General features: G+C 41.9%; 4 protein-coding genes across 5 annotated transcripts in view; 1 reads left to right on the top strand and 3 right to left on the bottom strand.

The window, feature by feature from the left end:
* LOC308105420 (N-lysine methyltransferase SMYD2-B-like) overlaps positions 1 to 15,530 on the bottom strand; it is a 45,482-nt gene extending 29,952 nt beyond the window's left edge. The window contains exons 1-3 of one of the 2 annotated variants that reach the window (XM_080456136.1): positions 15,244 to 15,530; positions 14,511 to 14,564; positions 13,751 to 13,959 (exon numbers count right to left, since the gene is read on the bottom strand). In XM_080456136.1, coding sequence (XP_080312262.1) covers positions 13,751 to 13,932 — 182 coding nt within the window. In that variant the 5' untranslated portion in view covers positions 13,933 to 13,959; positions 14,511 to 14,564; positions 15,244 to 15,530. The remainder of the gene's footprint in view (positions 1 to 13,750; positions 13,960 to 14,510; positions 14,565 to 15,243) is intronic. The other variant, XM_080456135.1, reaches the window with a different exon arrangement.
* LOC308105422 (OX-2 membrane glycoprotein-like) overlaps positions 1 to 16,031 on the top strand; it is a 54,550-nt gene extending 38,519 nt beyond the window's left edge. The window contains exon 8 of the mRNA XM_080456138.1: positions 15,935 to 16,031. The gene's annotated coding sequence lies outside the window, so the exon portion shown is untranslated. The remainder of the gene's footprint in view (positions 1 to 15,934) is intronic.
* The window catches only part of LOC308105415 (N-lysine methyltransferase SMYD2-B-like), a 186,398-nt gene that overhangs the window by 5,855 nt on the left and 162,890 nt on the right, over positions 1 to 17,653 (bottom strand). The gene's annotated exons all lie outside the window — the stretch shown is intronic.
* On the bottom strand, positions 347 to 4,826 carry LOC308105414 (piggyBac transposable element-derived protein 4-like). Its single transcript, XM_080456126.1, has 4 exons — positions 3,402 to 4,826; positions 2,661 to 2,729; positions 2,072 to 2,137; positions 347 to 1,938 (listed from the first exon to the last, which is right to left on the bottom strand). The coding sequence occupies exons 1-4, from the start codon at positions 3,973 to 3,975 to the stop codon at positions 371 to 373; spliced, it is 2,277 nt and encodes a 758-aa protein (XP_080312252.1). The 5' UTR covers positions 3,976 to 4,826; the 3' UTR covers positions 347 to 370.

The following is a 17,653-nucleotide window of genomic DNA, read 5'->3' as shown; positions in this document are numbered from 1 at the left end:
CTTCTGTGTGTGTGTGTGTGGGGGTAGGATAGACAGTGGATTTTCTGAGCATGTACAAATGAAACCAAATGGACCAGTAAGGGTCCATTTGGATTCCATTTGTACACACCTAGACTGTTTGTGTGTGAGATCCTGGACACACAGTTACTTTCAGTCACATACTGTATACAGGTAGCAATGACAAGAAACATCAACTGACCAGTAAGGGTCCATTTGGTTCCATTTGTACACACCTAGACCAAATAACAAGCCCAAATAAGCAACTACACTTTAGAAACAGACATTTGAGTCAGCCGAAAAACGTGGCATATTTATTCAATACATGGGAGTGTTTCCCATAGAAAAAACAAAAAAAAACAAAGAAGACATTTCACAGTGTGTAGGCATAGTGCAGATCATTGTGGTACTTTGCAAAGCAGATTCTTCTGCACAATGTGACGCCGCAAGGAGGACACCACCACCGTGACTCACGGCGTTCGCCTGATCGCTGATGAACCCTGCATTTTCTCGTAGGGCGTACTTTCCTGGGGGTGGAGGGAAGATATGTCATCTTGTGTGCTGTTGGCGCCGGTGGGACGTTGGCATTGAGCCTGCTCTGGGGGTCAGTCAGCCTAGGAGCTATCCGACGCTGTGGAACCCGTCTCTGGCCGGTCCACGCCCTCGCCACACTCATGGTGAACTCCATGCTGGTTTTGCATCTGCCCTGAGGGTTTTTCTTTTTGTACAACACAAATGCATTGGCCATACAGATTTCAAATAAATAAAAGATGAACTTGTTGGTCCACTTGGAGTTCTTCCTGGTGAAAGGGTAATAAGAGAGGGCCTGGTCCAGCTTGTCCACGCCGTTCATGTTGTTGTTGTAGTCGATAATGCAGGTAGGCTTGCCTCTGGTCACAAGGGCAGCGGGCACCATGCGTCTCCGTTTCCGCCACACCTTTACCTCTCCCATCGTGTCCGGATGGAACGTGGAGACCATTCTTACGATGTTATTGTCCCGAAAGGCCATCACCATCACCTGGTCTGTGTGACGTACCAGTCTGTCCCCTACAGCCAGTCTGGCAGTGGAAGAGTCCTGGATCTCTTGTGGTGCGCCCCTGTTGAGGCGCAGTGTTCCACAGACATGGGTCTTCTTCTTCAGGAGCAGACCACACATGGTTACACTATTATAGAAATTGTCCATGTATAGCCGGTAACCTTTCCCTTCTAGACCACCAAGAAGAGAGACAATTGTGTCTGCAAGGCTCACATGTGTTCCGCAGTATGGCCTGAGGTTGTGACAGTAGCCGGTTTTTGAGTCACATAAAATGTAAGACTTTATCCCATATCTGATAGGCTTCATTGGATTGTAGACTTTGAAGTTCAGTCGTCCTCTCCAAAGCAGTATGCCCTCGTCTATCGAAATGTTTTGATCTGGCTGGTACAGATCCTGGAACTTCTGCACCAGATAATCGAGAACTGGCCGTACCTTGTGCATTCTGTCACGGCCAGTATCGACACTGTCACTGAAGTGCAGGAACCTCAGGATGAGCTGAAATCTATTTCGAGGCATTGTCTTGCTGAAATATGGTGTAGAAATCAGCTCATCCTGAGCCCAGTACAGTTCCAGTTCTGGCTTTTTCACCAGCCCAGTAGTGAACAAGAGACCCAGGAAGATCTTGAGTTCCTCAACAGTGAGGTCTTGCCAGGCATTTACCCTTGACTGTGGCAGGTCGACCTTCGCAATGCACACCAGCGCGTACACGTTCGTTTGTTCCACGATGGCCGTTAGCAGTTCAGTCGTCATGAAGAGCTGGAAGAAATCTACAGGTTGATCAGAGTCTAGCGCTGCAGCACTGTTCATGGGACCGGGACTGGCTGTGAAGGGGATGTCTTCGGGGATCCAAGACCTCTCCTCCATGGCATACCAGACAGGAGGCTTGGGCTTGCCACGTGCACGTCCTGTAAATTATAGAAATACATAATTAGAAATACATAATTATGTATGCATATAAAATACATTTACAATACAATGATTTTTTGTTTTGTTTTTGTGTGTAAGTTTGATGTACAGAAAAATAAACTTTGTTCTTACCTTTACTGGTTCTGCCAGTGCCAACAGTAGGAGATGAGAGTTCCTCCTCACTCGTCATCTCAGCATCTAAAAATCAGAGTAAAATATCAAATAGTTATGATCAGGGGTCATCAATGTGTCCGTACACAGACAAATGTGTCTGTGGCTAAACTTGGCATTGTCTGTGGCAGATTTGTGATTATTTACTATGACTATGTACATTTTTAGGTGTCACTTTTCATTACAAATGGAATCAATAATTGCTTTGCTTTTGTTTACACTATATATATATATGGTATTTTTTATTACAACAAATGGACCTAGGGTCCATTTGTACACATAGTGTAAACAAAAGCAAAGCAATTATTGGTTCCATTTGTAATGAAAAGTGACACCTAAATGTACATAGTCATAGTAAATAATCACAAATCTGCCACAGACAATTTGCACTCTCAGAGTTGTAATAAAAAAATACCATATTTATGGTAAATATGGTAAACAAAAGCAAACAATTATTTTTACACACCAAGCTTGAATTAGAGAAGACTGAGACAGTCTTAGTTGTGTTTAGCAAATGAAAAAACAAAGCAGACAAAAATAAGAAGCTTACCTCCACTGTCTTCATCTGGTAACATGGGGACACCAGCCATTGCCTGTTCCTCACCATCTGACTCAAAGTCTAAAAAAAGAAAATCACAACAAAATAGTTTGGTATGTGATGTGTAGCCATAGTTCACCTGACGCTCAAGCGTCATGAAGCAACCTTTTCCTGTTTTTTGAATGGTCTCCATTTACAACCCAAACATCTACATAAACGTTTAAATTTCAAATATAAAGTGCTGAACCCACGGCCACAGATATAACAAGTTAGAACGCCTGGGTCTAAGTATCCGTATCTTCCGTATTGTTCATTAGAAAGCATTTTTAATCTGATCGGCGGCCATTTTCTCACAGAGTTATAATGTATCAGAGTACAATACACCTCCCAACCGGTAGGGTCGCGTAGTTGAACGCATATGGAGAAAATGACCACCGATCGGATTTAAATGCTTTTATTGATCAATACGGAAGATACGGGTACTTAGACCCGGGCGTTTTAACTTGTTACATCCGTGGACGTGGGGTAAGCACTTTATATTTGAAATCTGAACGTTTATGTAGATGTATGGGTTGTAAATAGAGACCATTCAAAAATAAGGAACAAGTTGCTCCATGACTGAGGACTAGTATGTGAATTAGTCACACGAGATCAAAAAGATGTACAAAAAAAACAACACAATCGATTTACAATTAGGGATTTAGCAGAGACTTATCCAGAGCGACTTACAGTATAAATATAAAATGTACTAACCAGGAATAACTCCGGATGTCTGCTCAATGCTGTCGGTTTCCTCCGGCCTCATGGGGGTCCAGTCTAAATCGTCAAGACCACCACACTCTGACGAAGCGCCGTCTGCAGACAGCCCACTGAGACCGGACACTGAGTTGTACGGGCTCTCCACGACCTCCCGACGGGTTACAGCTCTGGTACTGCGACGAGGACCTGGTGGTGCTGGGTCGATCCGTGCCGTGTCCACACCATCTGTGTCCTCAACATCCGAGTCGGACAAATCAGACTCCGTCTCCGGCCGGAGCGCCTCGACACGGCGAAACATCTCGTCAACGCGTTGTTGCCCTGGTCCAGGTGTTGGACGACTCCGACGACGACCGCGCGCGCCGCTGGGTCTGGACCTAGGACCGACGGCGGAACCACGACGTCCACGGCTGGATCTGGACCTCGGTCCGACGGCGGAACGACGAGGGTGGGGGTCGATCAGGGGGGGGCCAAGACCCCTGAGGCTGGATCCTGGGAGTGGATCTACCGTAGATCCACTTGAACCGGGAGAACTATCTGCCCGCCTGCGCCTCACCGAAGACCGTACCATTTTCAGAGACCACTATACTAAAAGGACAACTATTACTACTACTACTACTACTACAATGGACGACTTATACTACACTACTGACTACTGCTGCTATCTATGACTATACTATACTTACTGACCAAAAAAAATACTATACTATATACTATATACCACTATACTAAAAGGACAACTATTACTACTACAATGGACGACTTATACTACACTACTGACTACTGCTGCTATCTATGACTATGAATGACTATACTATACTTACTGACCAACAAAAATACTATACTACTGACTATACTGCTGCTATCTACTATACTTACTAAAGACTATACTTACTGACAAAACAACAACTCAACTCTCCTCACCTCACCTCACCTCTTTCTCAACTCAACTGGATAACTGGACGACTTTCTCAACTGGACGACTTTCTCAACTGGACGACTTTCTGCGACTGTTTGCTTAGGTTGATCTCTCAAAATGCGATACCAGGTAATGTTCCCGGCCTGCTTTTATACCCAAAGCTTCTGTTTTGATTTGTGTCCTTTGATCGGCGTTGTTTATCATTGTTTTTCTGTGATCGGATCGCTTGTTTTGGTTCACAGAGAGTCCAGAGAGGACCACACTATTGAAATTGGTGAGAAATAGCGCCATTGTTTACATGGGGTGAGGTCGGGTAGCCCTGAACAGCTGTTGTTTGATCACGTGGTTGACGGCTTTCCTCAGATCTGCATTTGTTTTGATCGTGCACGTTTAGGGTCACCTGACGGTCAACCTACATGTTTAGGAATATTAGCTCTATTGTGGTTGATGTGGTGATTTTGGCTTTCCTTTGATGAAGCCTTTGTTTTGATTTCTCGCTCGGATTTTTTCACAGGACCGCCAAACTCAGTCAGGAGTTGGGGGAGGGTCCCATATAGCATATTCACAAAAAAAAAAAAAAAAAAAAAAAAGTCGTTTTAGTCGTTCTAGGCAGTCGGGGCTTATGGGCCAAAAGTCGTTTTAGTCGTTCTAGGCAGTGAATGAGTTAATGGAGAAAAAAAAAACGAGAGAGAAAAAAAAAAGACAAAAAAAAACGGCTGCCAGCAACTTCTTATATGAGGCTGGGTCTGACCGTCTGAATACTGGACAAACTTCTTCTGTGAGAACAATGGCTAAGGCGTGAAGCCACGGCCAAGGTCATTAGCATACAGAGGACCATCACGATGATGGCCGTTCATTCAACTCTACCTGGAGAGAACGCTTTTTCAACAGCATCACAAATCCGGTAAAACACCGTTGTATGGAGAAGTATATATCAGCTGCGTCTCTCTGGAGGAGTAGAGTGGCTGCATTCCTTTGCCTGTTATCTCTCCTATGGTACCAACATGTAGCATGGACGGAATTCTGGACAAAATCATATCCAACGATAACAACATAACGGTGGTCTGTGGCTTGAATGCCGAATAAATAATGGACCTTGATATGAAAAAGGTTGAAAACCACTGCCCTACCCCCTTGTAACACATACCGTGTCCCCGATACACACAAATACTGTACATCCCTGTGCAGCTGTCTCCTCTCCTCACCTCATCCCCAGGCTTCATATCCTGTATTGCCCGTATTTCTGCTGTCATTCCCTTGTATGTCATAACCACACTGGGTACACAGCTGTGGTTCATGAAGGAAACACTGAGGGGAGAGAGAGGGTAAACAGGAAGAGGAGAGAGAGAGAGAGAGAGAGAGAGAGAGAGAGAGAGAGAGAGAGAGAAAGAAAGAGTTAGTCCATGAGCCAGAGCCCCAAAGTTGAGCCATGATTATCAAATGGGTGGGCAAATCTAAGTTTGATTTTTTGACTAGCTGTATCTCTAGTTCACAGTTTGGCATGATAACCATTGCAGACTAGTAGCTTAGTGCCGTTATCATGCGTTGAATACTGTATGTGGACCCCTATATTGTCACATGCAAATTGTTACAACAAATATAATATAATATAATAATGAAGAACTTTCAATGGTGTTCATATATGAACCCACTTCTCTGCACAATTCAAGTATGGGGAATTGATTGGAACGGTGATTTTACTTCTTCAAAACGTCCATATATGCTTAAATGGCCTTTTAATGCAAGATTTCACACACAAATATAATCATTTTAAAAATAAGGCCTATTTGTCACGGTCCGCTCTTCGGGCCGTGGACTTTGATGTTATTATTTAGACCGCCATTGCCCTTATATGGTCGTGGACACTTTAGGCCTGTTCTGTAGGCCTGTCACGGTCCGCTCACTCTGACTTTATTATTTAGACCTTCCTGCCCTTATAAGGTCTTGGACTTAGTAGGCCTTTGTTCTGTTCTGTAGGTAGTCTTGTTATTGTTGTGCCTAGTTACTGTTACCTGTCTTGTCTCACCTCCCTGTTGATTAGTCATGTTCTCCTCCTGTGTCCTCTTAGTCCCTCAGCCTATCCCAGTGTTGATTGTCTGTTGAGTTCACCTGTGTCTTATTATTTCCCTGTCTATTTAAGCCCTGCGTTTGCAACCTGTCCTTGCTTGTTCATTGTATCCCTTGTTGCGTGTAGTTGGAGCTTGAGTTCAGTTCCTTGTTTGTTTTCCAGTCTTTAGTTAATAAATACTTTGAACCTTTCACTTCAGCCTCCGTCTCTCTCCTGCACTTGGGTCCTACACTCCGTCCTGACTCAAACCGTGACACTATTAATATCCCCAATTTGAAAGTGTGTGCTGAGAACCAACATGTTCCTAATGGCTATAGAAAAGTGCTCACCATTCTAAGCTTTAATTTGAGTTGTAACATGTGGTTGCAAAACACATAGACCTAACCCTAAACGTACTACACTAGTAATGATAGAATAATAAACGGGGTGTGTGTGTGTGTGTGTGTGTGTGTGTGTGTGTGTGTGTGTGTGTGTGTGTGTGTGTGTGTGTGTGTGTGTGTGTGTGTGTGTGTGTGTGTGTGTGTGTGTGTGTGTGTATATATATATTCGAAGAAAAGTATTTGGGAAATATTCTGTATCTCAGCATTTTCTTTTTTTTTTGCAGTACTGTAGCTGTTTTAATGGTTCACTGACATGATAAGTAGGGTTTCAGTGGTTACATTGATGAGGGTTTAACTCTGTACTGTATGTGTGCGTGTGTGTGCGTGCGTGTGTGCGAGTGCGTGTGTGTGTTCTTACTCAGCGTAGACAACACGACCGATATTAGATCCCAATTCCTCATCACAAAAACCGTAGTTATTACAGAGAACCTGTTGCACAGAGAGATAAATCATTACTAATCCTGCTAATGTATTCACACCTGTTGGATAACAATTTGGTCGTTATTTTCTTCTTCCTCTAATTTTTTTTTTTTTTTAGAGAATATTTTTTTATCCCTCGTATTTGTAACCCTTTTTCACCCGGTGCCAATTATCTAAGTGATCCTGGGCGCTACACTCCCCCAGCCAGCCTAGGGAGCCCAGAGCCGAGCTCATGCCTCCTTCAATGCATGAGAGCCAACTGAGCTTCTTGTCACCTGACAGGGGGGAGTTTCCCCGGTTGGACGTAGCGCTTGGAAGGAACACGTTATTCCAACCAGTTCCCTTCCCCTCCATCAGGCGCCCCGGCTGTCATGGGGAGGTGGTATAGCGACCAGGATTACTGCATGTTTTTGTGAGGGTATTAACTACCCTAGGAGACACGGGGAAAACAGGCAAACTCCACACAGAGTAGGCCCTTTCACCAACCCCACCTAGGGTATGGGCGCTGATGACGCGGAGGAGAAGACACACCCCCAGTGCCCACAGCGTCCCCGTGGGCCACCGTGCCCACTTCCTCTCATTTTTAATGATCTTCAGTGAGTTAGTTGAGAAATGGTCGGCAGATTGTTAGTGTTTCAGAATCCATGAGTGCTAGACAGGTGAGAAAGTGGTCAGTGTGTACTAATGCTATTCTGTGTCGAAGTAGCAGACAGTAAAAGGGGTGGGGTTACAGTATATTGTTACTGTCTGGCAGAAACCTTTTATCTCCATGTTTCTTTTTAGCTCACAGTGATGTGCATTGTGATGTGAGCTTGTAGATCAGCTATTTTAGATTTTTTATTACCTATAATGGCATGCCCAAAATTGGGATGCCAGGTTGAAAGTGGTAAAGTCTGTCCATGAGTTTAATAAACTTTGAACCAATTAAGAGCTTGTGACTAAAGTATGACTACATTGTATTCACTGGAACACGTGTTATTTTACCCCCATTTCCTGTAAAGTAACAGTTTTGGACATACAAGGTTTCCGCTGGACAACAATTATGGGGCTGTGTGTGTGTGTGTGTGTGTGTGTGTGTGTGTGTGTGTGTGTGTGTGTGTGTGTGTGTGTGTGTGTGTACAGTGGCTACCTGGGAGAAGAGTGAAAGCAGGTCATGGTGATCAGGGAAGTCCAGGTGTTTGGAATAGAAGTGATGCAGGCTGGCGATGTCAGCCTCGTAAGCCGATTTCCTCTTGTTGTCCTCATCTGGTTTGTAAAATACACAGTAAAATACACAGTGTTAATTAACTGAAAGTGTAAAAATGTACCCATGTGCAAAGAATATAAATACAGAATAGACAGGTTACACTAATGCACTGCTCCACTGTATTAACCACTTCAACCCTATAGGGCAAAGCAGTGGCGGCCATTTTGTGGTGCCACAAATAGAAACCCCATAAAATTTTCAGAAAATATTTATATTAATTATTTTAAGCCTTGAACCAAGTCATCCAGGTTCCTGGTGATTCATGACCATAAAACATTTGATTCTGCGAGAAGAAAAAAAAGAAAACCGCAAAACAAAGGGTATTTATTAAATATAGTATATCAGGTAGTCAGAATGTATCTTACCTTTATTATTCATATTATATTATTGACTCATTCTTTTTAGGTTTCATTATTAAATCATTGAGTTATTCTATGCTTGTAGCCCATACAGCCAAACAGAAAAGTCTGATCTGATTGTATTAAACAACGTTAAACTCACCAACATGGCAGCTGTACGGAAAGCTTGAATTATCCTCTTTCTATCTGCAATGTTTTAGTTTCATAAAAATCCACTGTAGACATGTTATGAGCTACTTTCTGTCAATACATTATGTGCAGGTGACAAGTGCCAGAGTTTGGAAGCGCTCGTTTTCAATAATGCAACGTCCTGCAATTTACAAACAGGTGGTATGCAGGACCGTTGACTGATTTCCAACGAGTGCTTCCAAACTCCAATGCTCCATGCTGCTCAATGTTTTACCACTCAGTCTAGAAGAGGGGGGCGTGTCCCGGTGGAAAAGTGATGCACGTGTATACTCTCTATAAGATGTAAAAGCAATGGTGGTTTTCACTGTCTGGCACTGAATGATCACAGCATGCTTGGAAAACAGCGATCACGTGCGCAAAAAGATTGCCCACCCCTCCTTAAAGCGGTAAAGTCCTGTTTTTTCTGTTAATTCAACTCTGAGAGTGTATAAATGGAACCGAATAAGGGTCCATTTGGCTACATCTTTCCTCTCTCTTAGTTACAAATTAATTACATTAAATTAACACAGATTTTATGGCGAATGTACCCATGTGTGTGCATGTTTGTGTGTTTCTGTTGAGTGATCCCTTACATGAATGCAATTCTCCAATCAGAATAAGCTTCTCAGATGCAGATCTTTCTTTCTGTGCCTTCTGTAGAAAGAAGCATTTGCAAGAAATCAAGCATTGGCAAAAATTCTACACTTCTTAACTCATTGAGTGCCATTAACGTGTTTCACGTGTTTTACCGCTATGGTCAGGGGTGCACAAAACTGGTGCGCAGGTGCGCATGAGCACCCAAAATAAATAAAGCGCGGCACATCAGACGACGCGAGGCGCTTTTGCGCACCAACAGCTAGGACAGGAATTTCCAATCTTTTATTTTTTAGCAAAACTAAAAAATGAAAGCCTGGAGAGGCTAGGAATTTACTTTCTGAAGCCACACTCACACAATCACGCTAAAGCACGCGTCGGCCCCATGTACAGCCATTAGGCGCAGGGGGAGGGGACGCATGCTGCACGTGATTGTGTGAGTGTTGCCTCGCATCGCCTTGCATTGCCTCGCTGCGTGCACGCAGCCAGCAGCGGCTGTTAGAGGCACTCGTCACCGATGATGAACGCACCGTAATGGTGCAAAATATGCGCAAAATACAGCGCAGGGCACCAACCTTGGGGGCTTCACCTAACGGCGTGAGAGAAAATAACGTCGAAAATCGGCGGAATTTGGAAGCAGAGCGTCCTTTTTTTCAGGTGCTCTTCTGAGTACTAGACCTAAAATGTTATTTGCACCCCTGGCTATGGTGCAACGTGCCATTAACGCGTTTCACGTGTTTTTGAAAAAAATAGATTAGATAGCCAGAAATAATTTGGCCACTCAATGAGTTAATATCTTTATTTAAACAAATAATGCAGAAAGGTTCTTCTATATAAAGCAGTTAGTAAAAAGCACTGAATGGTTTAAGGCCAAAATACATTTATGATGTTGAGCTATCATGAACTTCCACTCAGACAGGGGTCACCAACATGTCCATACATGGACAAACATGTCCGGCTAGACTTGTCTATGTCCGTGGCACTTTTTTATTTTTTTGGTGATTGGTCTCCTAGCCAATACAGTGACAAAAGCCAAAACATATTTTTTTCAAATTAAATGACCCCCCCACTTACCTTTGTGGCAAGGGTCCTGGCCAACAGGCGGACACTCTCTGATGGACACCATTTCGGACCATACTTAACCATTGCTGAGCACTCCAGCTTGTGCATATTCCAGTCCCCCTTCTGACACACACACACACACACACACACACACACACACACACACACACACACACACACACACACACACACACACACACACACACACACACACACACACACACACACACACACACACACACACACACACACACACACACACACACACACACACACACACACACACACAGTTCAAAATGAACCAATCTTGCAAACTTTGGAAGCCAATCTTAGACGTAATCAGGATGGAATATGGAAAATCAGACAATACCGTGTTGATCACATGGCTATTAGAGCACCGAAGTCTGACGTAATTTACTCATCTTACCTGGGTTGCGGTTTATTTCCCCCATTCAGAATTCCCATAGACTTGTTTAATATCGCGTCAAATAAGAACTGTGTTCCAAAAATAAACAAATGACCCCGGCGGTTTGACTCATATGGATATGAAGCATCAACTGACGGTGAGAAAACGCTAATGTACTGCGGCCAAATTAGTTACATTTTCGCCAGAAATAGACTTTCTCAAATATGAGTGACTGACTATCATAAACGATGCAGCGACACCTCCCTGACAATATCGCCATGACAGTTTGTTTATTTTTGGACCACAATTCCTATATGAGACGATTCTAAGATGACCCAATGTTATTCTCCATAGAGAAATTACTTCCGCAACCCAGGGGATGAACGAGTGACGTCAGGACTTCAGTACTCTATAGAGATACTGTGTACCAATTTGCATGTTTTAAAACATACTCTCTCTCCAGGCCGAAGACAATAATGCTTAACAGTTGGTCTATAGGGCGTCTAAGCTATGCTATGTACAGTACAGTACTGTGTCCTTCCTTACCCTCTTTTCATATCTTCATGTCACACAAAGCTATTATTTTTAATTAACCCACTGAATCTCTTCTCCACCTGAATCAGATCTTTGCACGTCTACTGTGGTCATAGCCACTTAGGGCTTAGCCTGAGTGGTTAAATAAAATGACATTCAGTTCATGTGTGTATATTGATTGACTTGTTTTCTTGTTAATTGTATAATTCAAATTAATTGTTATTTTCATAATTGAAGTTTACTTAATTTAAACCCATTTTATCAAACAGTTATTTGTGTTTATTTACATTTATTTCTTAGCTTATATAAGTTAAATGTTCTCAAATATAAACTTTTTTTATAAACGTTTTTAAAATGATTAGAAAAATGTAACGATATTGGTGGTCTAGGACGCTCGGAAATTGAGATCAGCAATTCAGCATCGGACCCAAACATCTGGGTTTTGTTTCTTATTGATCCACAGTGAAACCAAAGGTGAACTTCCTTGTGTGATCAATCACATTCCATTCTATGTTACTGTTTTACACTCAATCAGAAGTGTTCTTTATCAGATATGAAACAAAGCCATACAAGGAAACAAGTCCCCAGGACTTTTTTGTGTTATCCTTTTAGTCTAATGTCTTACTGTACCATGCACAGCTGTTTACATTTCTGTCTAGTAATAAAGTATTTAATCAATCAATAAATCAAAAAAGTAACTAAGAACAAATTAACAATCAGACGGTAGAGGAATAATGTGAGCAACTTCAGATGAAAATTAGCTTTTGGCTAACTCTGGCTCATTTACGTCGACGTGAAAACTGACATGTTGATTAATGTGCACTGTCCCTGGTAAATACATACAAATTCCTGCAGTCATTAACCCCCTTCTTCCTCCTCCTCATCCACTCGTTTCCTACCTGGCAGTTGACATTGCAATAGAAGGCTTTCTTGCACTTTCCACAATTCTTCAAGTCCTGTTTCCTATGAATGAACAAACATTAGGTTTTAATGAGCAGCATGTTACAACATGTGTGTCTGTTTACATCCTCTTGGATGGATATATTTAAGCAATATTACACGAGAGGGTGTGCTTTACCGTCATTATTAGCACGCCTGTGATGCGGTGCCGCGATCACAGAAGTGCTAATAATGTAAGGTAAAGCACACCCTCGAGTGTAATATTGCGATTATACAACAGTTACCAACAAAACACATCCAAATGTATTCATATTGTGGGGCAATTCATAATAAAAAACATTTCGCTTATCCGTTTCCCTGTAAAGAGAAGAGTTTGTTTGACTGAGACAAAATAGTCCCTGACAGCGCAGCACTCCGAGTCATCGTCTCATCAACACAGCTGATTCCAGTAGGCTATAGGCTCCGTCGTACGATCGTGTTACGTGGCCAAAATAACTGATCTACAAGCTCACAACGCGTCAAGATGGCGATGCGTTGTGAACTTGTAGATCGGCTATTTTTGCCGTACGATAGAGTATAACATACACTGGACTGTTAACGAAATGGGAGTAATTTTACTTTAACACAGGAGGATATTTATACAGTATGGATGTTACCATTGAAATAAAGCACACTTTTTTCCAGTTATTCCTTTTATTATAGGATTTTAGGCGATTTAGTGTGCTCTCTTCTAACCATTGATCAACCGTAAGTCCACCAAATAAGTCAAAATTAACAACATAGTCCATTTTGCGTAGCTGTTTGTTCCCGGTGGCGGCGGTGGGTACTGTCTGTTTGTTTTCCTACCGTGGGACAGCGTGACTTCACAGCACAGCTGTGCAATATATGGTCTAATCAGGTGCGGACTGCAGTGCGGAGTGATTTATTTAATGTGATTAGGCCCGTGCTATGATGCTGGTTTGAAGCACGGCTAGAAAGCTATTTCAGCCAATCAGATTGCTTGGTCGGAACTACCTGTTGTATAATGATTGTTTACACACACACACAAGCACACACAGGCACACACACACACACACACACACACACACACACACACACACACACACACACACACACACACACACACACACACACACACACACACACACACACACACACACACACACACGGGATGAACAAGTGACGTCAGGACTTCGGTACTCTATGTGTGGCCTACAACACAGGCCTGTTAATGCACACAGAAAGGAAATAACAAGTTGGAATATGCATGCATGCCACATAAATACATACTTAGCCAAGCAGCAATCGCAGTACTTTCCCCTCTGTTCAACTCTGAGGATGTAAGAGTACGCCGGGGAGGTGAAGACAAGTTCTCCAACTTTGAATGGTTTGGTCACCCGAAGACCTCGTCCTTTAGTAGGACTGTCGAACATCTCGATTCCCTCGATTTGTTTCTTCATTGTTGCTTCCATGGTCTTCTGAGTGCCCTGTCGAAGTGACTTTATTCCACAAGGTAAGCAAAGATAGATTGTGGTGGTGTCCCCCCTTTAAGCTGTCACGTTACCACAGGTCCTGTTTACTATGCGTATCGTCATCCCCTGATGGCCCGTTCTGAATCAACACAAAAACTGATATTAATTGACTTCATAAACTGCTTCCCAGAGCCGTGCGGGAGAAATGCGGGGCCCTGTGCGAACTCGCGCGCGATTTTTTGGCGGATATTTCCGAGTTTTTGGTGGTTATTTGCGGTTATTTCTTTTTATAACTCTTAATAAATGTGATTCTGTTCATTAAAAAAAAAAAAAAAAAAGGATTTCTTTTTTTTTTTTTTTTTTTTTCGTTTTTTTGCGGGGCTCCCCCAAGCGCGGGGCCCTGTGTGGCCGCACCGTTCGCACTACCCTTGGCACGGCCCTGCTGCTTCCAATAAGCAACATTTGTATTTAATGAAGATATTAAAACATATTTCATCTTATAGTATTATAATGTACAGCCATACAGTTCTATTGTAGGCTACACTGTAACACTATCAAACATGTGTTTAAGTCCTCACCTGTCATTAATCCTGATGTCTGTACAAGGTCCAATTCTTGACTTTGTAGTTGATCTGTATCACACAGTGTCAGATACAAGATTACTGATTAATACAATGGTTTCTATTTCCTGTTTAAAGTTGAGCTGGGCGGAGAGACAGAGAGAGAGGTTGCCAAAATGCTTAGCCTACGAACATTCAGAACAACCAATCATGTCTAGACACAATACACCAGCGTCCCCAGCTAAATGTGTTAATATAGCAGCAAAACAACCACTTTGAAAATAGCAGATCTACAAGCTCACAACGCGGCACAATGCGATGAGCAACGTTTTTATTTTTCATTAAAAAATGCAAATGCAGGACGACATGCAAATGTCCTGCATTTGCATTTTGCAAATGCAAACATATTATATCACATTAGTTAATGTTTACATGTTCAAATATCTTTGACAATAATCATATTTGAACTGGGAACCGCCCACCCTGACAAGCACTTGGAATGGTAGGCATTACATTTAGTTTGACTCTGTTCCACAGATAAATATTGTGAAAATAGCAGATCTACAAGCTCACAACGCCTCACAATGCGAGGCGTTGTTGTGAGCTTGTAGATCTGCTATTTTAAAAATGTTTGCCTCTTATATTAATTGACAGTTTGGCAACGTAAAGGGCAAATTCTGCCCTTTACGTTGAACTTGATGACAAAGATAATCATAAATAACAATTAAATCCAATCAAATCATTGGGCTACATTACCTCAGTCGTGGTTTTATGAGAGAACAGTCAGGTTGCAGTCACATCAGATCACTCTCTGTCAATGATCACTGTTACTGTGTATCTGTTGTTTTATAGGTCTACTGTGTTTTTTTGTTGTTGTCTGGGCAAATCCCAACTCAGTATCATTTCACCATTTCCTCAATGCGAAACTCAAACATCAAGAAACGAAACTTAACACATTTCTTGGTACGCAAGGCAATGAAACGAAACTTATCGAGTGTCTCTCATAGGGTGTCTCACTGTTTTGTTTCTCCCGGCTTCTCTTCCGCAACAACACCCCCCCTCCCACCCCGTGTCCTTCTTAAAGGAGCAGTACATTCAATCGTTTTAATCTCTCACATTACAAGATGACCACACCCCCAACCCCATGGTATTTGGCAGGTAGGTGATTAGGAATGTAGTTATAATGTCAACTATACTGGTCTGGAATATTAATTGGAAGTAGATTGAGACTGAATTGATAGATATGGTCAAATGCTTCCATATTGTTTGTACTTATGTTATGTATGATTTCTTGCCGAATATCAATTGAATATTCATCCCATTCAGAAGAAGGCAGTTTGATCTGCTGTCACTCTGTCATTTGTCTGTCTTCTCTATCTCTCTCTGCATCTGGGTTTGACATTAAATCACTTTTTTATTCATCATGTTGCCCTCTTTCCAAGGGACTTTTATGTGTTATTCTGAACCTGAGTCCATGGATGGAAACAGCTGCTCATCTCTTCACACCAGCAGTGATGACAAGAGACAAAGCGAACAGTAATCATTTCACCAGATCTCTGTGGCTGCACCACAAGAGAATTTGAAAATTAGATGTGTTCTAACTTCTACCAATAAAACAAAACAAAAACCCTTTAGTTGGTATCGTATCAGTTGTGAAATTAAGTAATGTGTGTGTTTTTGTCAACATGTGAACAATGAAGTATACCAGCCATATTTAATGTGTCCCTCTCCATTTACAATGAGGAATGTGTTCCCAGATTGCAGTGAAATAAATCGACCAACAAATAATGAGCTGTGTAGGTAGGTTTTGGTTGTTGTTGATGAGATCCCTGACCAATTTAACTACGTAAATAAATGTAGAAAAAGTGATGACTCATTGAAAGAGTCAATGACATAGTTAATTTACTCAAGTACATTTACTCAAGTACCTTACTTAAGTACAATTGTGAGGTATTTTTACTTTACTGAAGTACTTCTAATTTTCAATAATTCTACTGCTACTCCCACATCTCAAAGGCAAATATTGTACTTTTACTCCACTATAATTATTTGAAAACTTTAGTTTCTTCTTGATTATGATTACAAAACCACTTCAGACCTATATTATGTATGCTTTGAAAATTTGAAAATAGCCGAACTTCAAGCTCACAACGTGACGCATTATGAGCTTGTAGTTCGGCTATTTTCACAATATTTATCTGTGGAACCGAGTCATACTAAATGTAATGCCTCAACTCCTACATTCCAAGTGCTTGTCAGGGTGGGGGGTCCCCAGTTCAAATATGATTATTATGTGGGGTCATGGCCTGAAAAGGTTGAGAAACATTGCTCTAACAGTTAGAGCAATATATGCTCAGCAATATGAGTTAAGAGTCTAACTCATATCAAAGTAACCCATGTAAAATGCTGAGACACACAGAATGAATGATTATGTGGTTAAAGTCCACCATCTAGTGGACAGATGTCAGAACGTTAAAACTATTCCTTTGATTCGTTTTTTGGTGTGCAAAGCTAGACCTGTTATAAACAATGTTATTTATATTAAGGTGAAACCGGGGTTTCACTGTCTCTCCAGCTCTTATAAATACACTTTAAGGTAGATAGATTGCCAATTTCATCCAAGATTGGATGACTATACCCATTTATCAGCTTCTATTTTGCAGTGTTCCGGTTAACTTCTTTGTGTCATCACTTCCAATTTCATGTGTTTATCCTGTATAAGATATGTATAACGCTCACACAATTATTTTGCTGGAACAAAAACAGATTTTGCGAGATAAACTTCTAGAATGTATTGGGGGAAAATATATATAGTTGTAGTGCTAGTGACCATCTTGAACACACATTTAGCCACTCGGCTGGGCACAGGGAAACCGTTTTTGACACGTTAAATAACTGAATGTAACATCACACAACATCACACAATCACAGCAACATTTTGTTGATGCAAATAAAGAGAACGGTAAAAAAAAACGTATAATCTCCCCCTGTGTGTTAATCATAAGCTGTGATAAGGGTCACAGGTGTAACGAGCCATGGCTCGTTACACCTGTGACTGTGACCCTTATCAATTTGCCTACAGATTACTGTGGCACCCCTCCCTCCCCTCAAGGTGAACCGGCCCACAACTGGCTCAAGGCACTTCAATAGTAGTTACAAAA

This window comes from Gymnoscopelus braueri (genome assembly GCF_963280865.1).
Source record: "Gymnoscopelus braueri genome assembly, chromosome: 17".
NCBI lineage: Eukaryota > Metazoa > Chordata > Actinopteri > Myctophiformes > Myctophidae > Gymnoscopelus > Gymnoscopelus braueri.
The sequence above is the reverse complement of the archived record's forward strand: the minus strand, read 5'-3'. Positions and strand labels throughout refer to the sequence as shown.